The sequence below is a fragment of the Poecilia latipinna genome, unplaced genomic scaffold (assembly GCF_001443285.1).
Source record: "Poecilia latipinna isolate Pla-1442-1.1 unplaced genomic scaffold, P_latipinna-1.0 Scaffold104, whole genome shotgun sequence".
In the NCBI taxonomy this organism is placed as follows: domain Eukaryota; kingdom Metazoa; phylum Chordata; class Actinopteri; order Cyprinodontiformes; family Poeciliidae; genus Poecilia; species Poecilia latipinna.
This window is the reverse complement of record NW_015112720.1, coordinates 583,868-593,867: the sequence shown is the minus strand read 5'-3', so window position 1 is coordinate 593,867 and position 10,000 is coordinate 583,868. Positions and strand designations below refer to the sequence as shown.

At 40.7% G+C, this 10,000-nt stretch overlaps 1 protein-coding gene across 2 annotated transcripts in view; it reads left to right on the top strand.

Annotated features, from left to right (window-relative positions):
* The window catches only part of tbx5b (T-box transcription factor 5b), a 19,343-nt gene extending 10,449 nt beyond the window's left edge, over positions 1-8,894 (top strand). For both annotated transcript variants that reach the window (XM_015027645.1, XM_015027644.1), the window contains exons 5-9: positions 1,583-1,730; positions 2,772-2,924; positions 4,397-4,488; positions 5,264-5,517; positions 7,322-8,894. In XM_015027645.1, the coding sequence (XP_014883131.1) occupies positions 1,583-1,730; positions 2,772-2,924; positions 4,397-4,488; positions 5,264-5,517; positions 7,322-7,908 (1,234 nt within the window). In that variant the 3' untranslated portion in view covers positions 7,909-8,894. The remainder of the gene's footprint in view (positions 1-1,582; positions 1,731-2,771; positions 2,925-4,396; positions 4,489-5,263; positions 5,518-7,321) is intronic.
* Positions 8,895-10,000: the final 1,106 nt, after the last annotated feature.

Below are 10,000 nucleotides of genomic sequence, written 5' to 3'. Positions count from 1 at the left end.
TGATATTTTAAATGCTTGCTACCACTAATTCTGGATTAAGGGGCTCGATTGCTTCTAGTTTACTTTAGCGCTGCAGTGCTCGAGTCCCGTCATCTGCAGAAATGCTCAGATGACTCTTCAGTCGTTGGGGGTATCAGACATGGTCAAGATGTTTTTTAGTAAAAAAAGAGACATTTTTTGGCACGGTGTGAAAACAATTATCTTATCTTGAACGTGAGCAAAGCAAAGGAGATGGTTGTGAATTTCAAGAGAGACAAGATTAGGCCAAAAACTATTTCCATTATGGAAGAAGAAGTGGATGTAACAGAGGAATATAAATATTTTGGGGTTCACTCAGACATCAGGCTGGGCTGGAGTTGCAACGAGAAGGGACCGAGCAGGCTGAGGCAGCTTAGATTCGTTAAGGTTTGCAGAAAGATGCTGCACATCTTCTATAAATCTGTTGTTGAGAGTGTTACTGTCGGGGTGGCAGCATCAGAACCAGGAACTTAAAAATGTTCTGCAACCTGATCAAGAAGGCTGGTCCTGCTCTGGATATGATTATGAAAAGAAGGTTTCTTCATGAAATTAAGAAAATTACAGACCACATTTGGACTGTTATACAACAACAGAGGGTCTTCAGTTAGAGGCTTCTGTATGTTTTGTTGTAACACAGACTGCTACAGGCGATCCTACAACAACATTTAATTTCTCTCTGGGATCAATAAAGTATTCTTGAATTTGAAATGTATTCTAACAAGATTGTATGCCAAAGCTTCCCAGACAACCACAGCTAAAATCTGCTATTCATTAGCAATAATTGCCTCAGGTTTGCAGTAAGAGTCAAAGTTACTAGCACGCTAACTCATTTAACTTGAACAAACTTTCTGAACCTTATAAGGGGTCAGAGCCTCAGGTGATGCATTTATTACTACAACATATTTAAACATAACCTAATTGTTCTCTGCTGCACAACATGTGACAATAACAGACAACTAAGCCACCACCTCTGTGTAATTCTCATGTTTAAAAATAAATTTGTTCATTAAATAGGTTGCATTTAAAAACTAGCATGCTTTAAAATAAATAAATAAATAAATAAATAAATATTGGCTAATACCCAAAACATATTTTGGGATGTATTAAATTTAAAATATCTAAGTGTAAAATCAGTGTTTAAAAAATGTATATAAAACGTGACCTCCTTTTCTTCTTTTGGGCTTTTATCTTCAGCAAACCTCAAGTCTGAAGGCCTAAAATTAGTAGGATACTAAAAGCAGAATACTTTACTTTTTCACTTTAGTATTTTTATTGTAACACTTGAATGGATCTTAGCTATATCCCGTAAAAAGAACATTTTATTTTACACTTTAAATATATGTCGAAACAACAAAACGCGGCTCTTTATTTGAGTCTAATTAAAGCTCCGGTCAACGCAGGCCTCCTCCCGCCGGAGGCAGCCGAGGCCGACTGCGCCACGGGGCGCTCGGCAAATCACTGCAACAGAGAGTGAGAGTCTCACTTTCTGGTCATTTTTCTATCTGATGGGTGGATTGATTTATTTATTTATTTATTTATTTATTTATTTATTTTAACCATTCAGGTCTGTAACGGGCAAAGCAGAGCCCGCGATGCCCGGCAGGCTCTACGTCCACCCGGACTCTCCCGCTACCGGAGCGCACTGGAGCCGCCAGCTTGTCTCCTTCCAGAAGCTCAAACTCACCAACAACCACCTGGACCCCTTCGGACACGTGAGTCAGCTCTCCTCCTGTCCGCCCACAAACTGCTCTGGATAATTTAAAGACAGAAATTTAAAGGTGATAAAATAAACAAACATTGCTAGAAAGATAACCGCGTATATAAAAAGAATCAACTCTTTAATGAACGTATTTTGTTGGCCAAATTAGTTAATTAGAATCTCCATTTAAAATATATTTATGTTCTTAATGTACAACGAAAACAACACATAATAGACCACATCAAGCGCGCTCTCTCTCTCTTTTTCTTTCTTTCTTCTTTTTTTTTTACATTATGAAAAAAATAAAAATAATAATAAAAAAAAAACATTTCCAGTATTCCCATTAGGGATAATGATTTCAATGAATCCAGAGTCCATTAGTTCATTGATGTTACCAGAGGAAATATTAAACCCTGTGGATAAACAAAAGGTTCCTGTACACAGAAAGACTGATCTAATTAAAGCCCGCTTGGTCAGTGTGCTGGAAATAGTTTGGACTACTTAATTCACTGTTACTACAGTTTGACATTACCGATTATTGTTTCAAAAATAGATTTAAAGAATCTGTAAAACCTTTTTATGATGCATAGCCTGAAAAGTTAGCTCAAATCTGAATGCACAGACTAGTTTTGAATTGTGTATGTTATGCAATAAGACAAATTATATTAATCCAGTAAAATAAAAAGTATTTGATGAGAATATGTGATTTGAATGTAGTCTATCACAATATAATGGATAAGTGTCAACAGTTAAAACCACTTCATGAACGATTAAGATGAATGTTTGTTAAAAAATAAATAAATAAATAAGTAAATAAATAAATAAATAAATAAATAAATAAATAAATAAATAAAATCACTTGGTCTTTTCTTAGCGTTCGTCGCTTTGATCCGACCACAAATGTATTTTAATCATCAACAGGAACAAAGAAATCTGAAAAACTGCAGAATCTCGACCATATGGGTTCAATCTCAATAAAGTCTGTCCAACCTCCAGCATCTACTAGAAGGATGACGGGTCTGTCAGTATCATTTTCTCCTTTCCTCCCGTGCAGATAATACTCAACTCCATGCACAAATACCAACCTCGTCTCCACATTGTCAAAGCGGATGAAAACAACGGCTTCGGCTCAAAGAACACGGCTTTCTGCACCCATGTGTTCCCAGAAACCGCCTTCATTGCCGTGACATCTTATCAAAACCACAAGGTAGGCCTTTCTCAAACATCACCAGTTATAGCAAACATTATAACTGGTGTTTAGATATAATCTGGTGTTGTATCACAAAGTGCATTCTCTACAAAGTTTAATTAGTGCTTCCTTGTGAACATAAATCCCTGAGTGTGTGCTAGTGTGCGTGTGTGTGTGTGTGTGTGTGTGGTGTGTGTGTGTGTGTGAGTGAGTGTGTGTATGTGTGTTCATGTGAGTGCTGGTCTCTTATGAGCTGTTTCTTTCCCTTGATCTTGAGTCCTTCAGTTTTTCTGACACCTACTAAAGACAGATTGCTGAAGCTTTGAGCCACAGGGTCGATACATTTTCATAAAGACTCACTTTGATCTGATTTCACTTTCACACAAAAAAGAAAGGGGGAAAAAAAACATTAAACTTGATAGCAATAAAAATGAACTTTCCAATATTATTTCTTACATCGTTTTTTTTAATTCAAACTTTAACTTAATCTCATAATTTAGTATGTCATTTGTAATGAATAGATAATGCAGTTCTAATAAAAAAATAACTAAATTAAAAAAACATAATCATAATTAAGCTGCCAACTTACAGTAAATGTTATATCAATTCAGCCAATGTTAAATTTGATTATTTTTATTGTATGGTTCAATGCAAGTCAATTGGTCAATTATTTAAAAAAAAAAATAAGAAAAGGTTAAGAAATTATTTATAATCTTTATCCAGCAGATATAGTTATAATTTATTTCTAAACAATTGTAAAAATTTGATTTATAAACAATACTGTTTGCTAATGTTAGCTACAAATGTTTTGTTGTGCATAAACTTTGTTACTTTTACTTCAGTTTGATTAAAATTGATTTTTTTAAAAAGAAAGTTTCATTATTTATTTGTATTTATTTATTTATTTATTTATTTATTTAAAGTTTTTATTTAATATATAAGCAATTGAGAAAATCAGAATAATTTGAAGCTCATTAAGGCACTCACACCAAGCAGCTTGTAATAATGTTTTATGTTCCAGTGCAGAAATCAGAGCTGTTGAGGCTAAACCTTGGCAGCGACCATCAGTCTTTTCAGCACTTCAAAGTTTGTTTGGACCTGATCTCTGGCCCACTTGTCCTGCTGAAGTTGCTCCGTAGCCAAAAGAAATCCTTCAAAACGCAGAAGGTTTACTTTCATGACATCACCAAGAAAAATCTGAAGCCTCGACTTCAAAGCTCAGAGCTTCGGACCTCTAAAAGCCCAGTGACTGTTTGGGTAAACAGTTTATTCTGCGTCAGCTGGTCAGCTGGCGAGGACGCTGCACTCTGAGCACCAACGGCCGAGGAATGCTTGGTTGTCCGGAGCTCAGACCGAGCTGCTTAAAGTTTCAATCACAGCCGTTAGGGACGCATGTTTAGGTTTGGGTGAATCCACAACACTGTGTTTTGTCTACCTTCTTTGACTTCTGTCCTATTTGAACGCTTATGCTCTTGGCTTTCCGCACTCAGATCACGCAGTTGAAGATAGAAAATAATCCATTTGCCAAGGGCTTCAGAGGCAGTGACGACAATGAGCTGCATCGCATGGCCAAGCTGCAAGGGTGAGTGTTTACCATTTGTTTTCGCTTCTGCGTGTTTGTAGGCATTTCTAAGAGTTAAATCCTTTTTGTTTGTCTCCATTTTAAGTCATAGGTGATGCTGTGCATGTTGTGATTGCATGCATATGGCATAGCCAAGTGGTTTGAAAAGGTTTGAGCTTTTGTCACCTGAAGGTTGAACTCTGACTCAACGGCCAGTGAAAACACTGGATTGATAAACGTATGACATCACATTGCTGCAGGTCTATTAGGCCTGTCGCTGCTGATTGGCTGACGACGGCCCTGCATGGTGTGAGATTGTGTGCCGAGCTAATCTCTGTTCGAGTCGCATAGACATTTCAGAGACTTTAGTGAGCTGTTACTGATCGGAGGGAGAAGAAAACCCGGTAGAGGGGCGAGGGAGGGAGATGCAGCACCCATGTTTTCGTGTTGTTGAGGAGAGGAGAGTCTATCTGAAGTGACACATGGATGGATGTTTATTTTTAGAGCGGTGAATTATCTCACAAGAGCATTGGCTGAGCCTGTGTATGTGCGTGCATAGAGTGTGTGTGTGTGAGCAGGAGTCAGGGAGATGTGGCCCGCTGTCTCCTACATACCACAGAGTTCACACAGAGGGCAGCGAGTGCAGGGGGGGAAGAAAATCACAGCTGAAAGGTTGTGGAACGACTGAATGGGACGGAGAGAAAATAACAACAAAACGGACGTATTAAAGAAAATTAAATGTTATAAGGACAAATGCATCTAATCCCAGAGTCCCCCTCTTCTTTTAATCTTGCAGCAAAGATTACCCCGTCATTCCTCGCAGTACTGTCCGACAGAAAGCCTGCTCTGCTGGGAGTCCCTTCAGTGGGGAGGGCCGAGGTCTCCGGGGGTCCCCTGACGCCATCGGCTCCCCTTTCAGCTGCGAGAACGGTTTGAGCTGCGGCAGTCCTCAGGAGCTGCTGAGCGCCCCGCCTGTTCACTACGCCCATCCTCACCCACACCTGCAGCCTGCCCAGCAGCTGCAGGGCTACAGCTACAGCAAGAGGAAAGGTGGATGCCGCGTTTGCACTACAGTCTTCACAGAAAGGCCTGCTAACTTATAAAGCTAAATATGAGAAAATTACATAATCTAGTGTTCCATATTTTTAATGATCAGGTCAGTTTTAAACAAAACTCTTTTTATTCTGTTTTTTTTTAACTGCATCTGAACGCACATCAGTGGTTAACAAAGACGCACAAATATAGCTGACAAACAGATTTATATTAATTTGCCCCATTCCTTGCCCTTACTTAGTGTCTGCAAATCTAATTAGCATCAGATTTACAAGGACAGCAGCTGAATGAATAAATAAATAAGTTATTTTCATGTGAACCCATTTGCGCTCTCGATGGATACTCAGACATTATAATCAAGAGCAGTAAAAAAAGAAAATTAAAGACCTCTTCAGTAGACCGCATATTTAGTTTAAAAAAATGACATCCTCTCATTCCTTCAATGAGATGTGAATAATTTCAGTTTGAATTCAGACTTTGGATGCATTCATTTAGTTTTAGCTAGCTGTCACAGTTCTCATTGAAAGACGTGTAAATGTTCTTTCATCAATGGCAGTGGTGTAATTTCACAAAAAAAAAAACTTTTGAAAAATTCACTTTTTAATTTTAGTACCTTCATTTGGGGAAAATATCTTAGATTCAGAAGGTTGATGCCCACAAAATCTGCTTATTTAAATGTATCCAGGCCATTTCTCTTTTTTTACATTTACACTTTTTCAAAGGTGATCAGAGTTTCTTCAAACATTGAACTACTTAGAGTAAATAATCAAGTCATGTTTTTGTGTTTCCCTGGGGAACAAATACCTGGTGACACACATCAGAAGCTCAATTATTTTTGCCACCAGCTAATAAGCTAAATGAGGAGCCAAGTTTGTCTTGGCACCACACGCAGTGAGCACCGTGACGAGGGAAGAGAGACATCTTTAGAGCTCACATATGGAGGCTGACTACAGAGAGAAGCATCCTGGGTTTACCAAGCCTTCACAGCAAAACCTGGGCACATAATGGCAGGAAAATGGTTTCTGGATCCTACCATCACAAACATAAACATGTAAAATTTGCTACGCTCTATTAGGACTGTAAGTGCAACTGTGTGTTTTGAATCAACTTGCAGTACCAAACACCCCAGTTTGGTTAGGAGCACAGCCCTGTTGGCAAACTGAGGTTGTGGCGCTGGTGGTTTTGTGAAAAACTATTTCCTACCATCAGTTTTTCCGCCTCTCAATAAATGGACACAGATTAAAGGCTGGAATTTTCTTTTTTTCTCCAGTATGAGACAGTGCTAAAGGCATGTTTTTAATACTACTGTCTGACTCTTTAAAAGGATGCCGATTAATGTGGTAAAACTGTTTTTCTGCATAGAAGTACATACTATATACAGTTGATTACATCTATGAAATAACATCATGTTTGCAGTTTTGCCAATAAGTTGGGAACATTGGTGAAATCCACAATTTTACATTAAGAATGGATTCATCTTTTTGACTCGTGGCCCTTAATGTAATTTATCCCGAATCTGCCAAACCATAAAATCTATCTGCTGTGCAATAATTATTTTCAACTCCTCAGCTTAAAGCTGCAGTATGTAGCTTTCATAGAAAATAGGTGGAGGTGCTTGATATTTTCACAGACTATCTGTCTCCATACTGTCACAACATGGTGACAGTTTTAATAAATATATATAGCTATATTAAAAAAACATAGAAGTTACATACTGCAGCTTTACGTCAGGAGTTCTGATGTTCATCCTTTGTGTCCTAAATGCTGAATGAAGCCGATATTTTTCTCTTTCTCTCTGCAGCAGAGGAGAACTGCTCTCCAAGGAACCACCAGCCTCCATACAAGAAACCCTTCACTGGTGGTTCACTAAGCGAGGAGGAGTCCTACTACCACCCCTCCTCCTATCCTGCCCCTCCACCCGGTTTGTCAAACCTTCCCACTCTTGGTCTCACTGACTCCCCCTACAGCTCAGACATGGGACAGCGTCAGGCATGCATGTTTGCCGGCTCAGAGCCCAGAATGGATGAATTCAACTGCACATCCTGGTCGTACACCTGCCCGCTCCCTACCGCCATGACCCCCGTGGAACCCTACCCGCCTTACACTCCTCATCCCCCCTACAGCTCCAGCCCCCAGGGCTCTAGACTAAGTGCGCTGGCCCATCAGAGTTCTCCGTCGCTGGGAGAGCACATCCCACACGATCCCTACCAGAGCCAGAGCTCCGGACCTCGATCGCAGAGCTCCCAGAGCGTTCCCAGCAGACAGCTTGGCTCTCCTCTCAGAGAGTTTCCCCGCTACACGCCCAACCTGTCGCCGCCTCTCTATCACACGCTAGACACCCACACACACATCAGGTGTGGAGTCCCAGAATGGAGTGCAGCCTCCTAACCAAACCATAAAGACAGATTCACCATAAACTCCCTGCTCTCCTTGGAGATGCTGCACTGAACGAACTGAGATACTTTTTGTAAAGTTGTTGTGAATTTTGTGACGTTGTGCTGTGTAAGTCATGTTCCTCCTCTCTGCTAGAAGGAGCAGCAAATTATTAAGGACCTAACATAAAGGACATTAGTGAAATGTAGCCTCTTCCAGGCAGCCTGGTGATCAGTGACGTTGTTATCTTTGCGTCTATTTGAAGCTCATTCTAACAATTGCACTGTGATTCATTTCTTAAGGCCAGACCCCCTGAATGGCACTTGCCTGTTTCTCTCTCAACATCTGCTACTTTATGCATGGTGAAGGATGTGAATTGTGCACACTGTCAGTCAGACAGCAACATTTATCCACCAATGTAATCTCAGTTATCACAACACAGCCCAGGGCGGACTTGTCTCTCTTGTTAGTGGAGCAAAGTGCTGCTCCGTGCTCAGTCTCGGCGAAGGAGAAAAGGCACTGCGTTGTCCAAATGTGTGCTAGTGTACATGCAAACCCGGTGTCAGCTCAGCTAAAGGATGCTCCGAGTTTAATTTCCAATGAGACAGCCAGCGATAGCTGCAGGCTCCCCTTTGCAGAGATAAACACTTTGTTTAGATCGCGCTACAGGCTGAAAGACCTGTAAACACTGCTTCCATTGCATTCTGGGTAAATGCACAAGTCAGCGTCACGCAGCTGTCACTGGTGTCCTCTCAGTCACCCCCCAACTGACCAATCAGCATCCTCTGTTCACAGAGTAGCAGCAAATGAACACCAAGCTTATATTTATGCTCAGCTGACCGCAGAGGTTTATGCGTGTGTGTGTGCGTGCGTGTGTGTGTGTGTGTGTGTGTGGGTATGTGTGTGTGTGTGTGTTGGCCCTGTTTTGTTTGCTTGCGCATTATTCATGAATCTAATGCTGATTTCTGACACATGAGGATTGCTCAGCAGAAGAAAAGAAGGAGAAATGATGCTCTGCATATGAAAATGCTTTGCTTTTGATCGGAATTGGTCTCCGCCCTATTCACACACAATTATTCCAACATTTGCTTTGATTAGATTTCAGTACGTTTCCCTTGTAGCTCACTGTAAACATTCGTATCCTTTTCCTGACAGAAAGCCTGGTTTTATGTTTGTGTCCTGAAGCAGTTTTCATTTCTCTGACCGGGTGTTTTAACATGCAGTAACCTGTTACAAGGTGCTCCAACATGACAACAGCCTCATCATTCCTTAATATGTGTTTGCACTCCCGTCTGCCACTTTATTTGGTGCACTTGTTCAGTTCTGTTTACAAATAAAAATAGTGAATTAGCCTTTAAGTATCTGAAGTTGAAATTGAGGCTGCTGGTGGGGGCATGGTGGTGTTGGGAATATTGCCTTGTCTTTTGGGCCTCATAATGCCAACTGCAGCCTACCCAAATGTTGTTGCTGATCATGTTCTTCCCTTTATGTCAACCTGCAGCTAGATAACACCCATGTTGAGCTCAAATCATCTCAGTTTGGCGAAGGCATTGACGGTGGTAGGACTTTGTTCTGCCACTGTAGGACAAATGGTGGGCAACTGTAACCTTGTGTCCTTGGGGAAGGCACTTCACCCACCTGGCCTGGAGGTGGTGGTCAGAGGGCACATTGATTGGGGTGCATGGCAGCCTCACTTCTGTCAGTCTTCCCCAGGGCAGCTGTGGCTACAATGCAGCTCATTACCATCGGTCTGTGAATGAATTGGTGAATGACTGAATGTAGTGTGAAGAGCTTTGGAGTCCTCTGGACTTGATAAAGTACAGGCCATCTACCCAAAATGTCTGAGGAATGTTCCTGACACCTTGTTGAATCTTTGTCACAAACAATTATGGGAGATCTGAAGCCATCAGAAGGTCAAGTCTAATCTTCTATTAGCGCAGTGTACCTAATAAAGTGGCCGGTGAGTGTGTCTGCGTGTCTGCGTGTCTGCGTGTGTGTACGTTTGTGTGTGTATAAAAATGAGATGTTTTAGGGTGTGTGTGTGTTTTTTTTTTTTTTTTTTTTTCGTTCGTTGTTTATAATAGTTTTTTTTGTCCCCTGTTTTGAA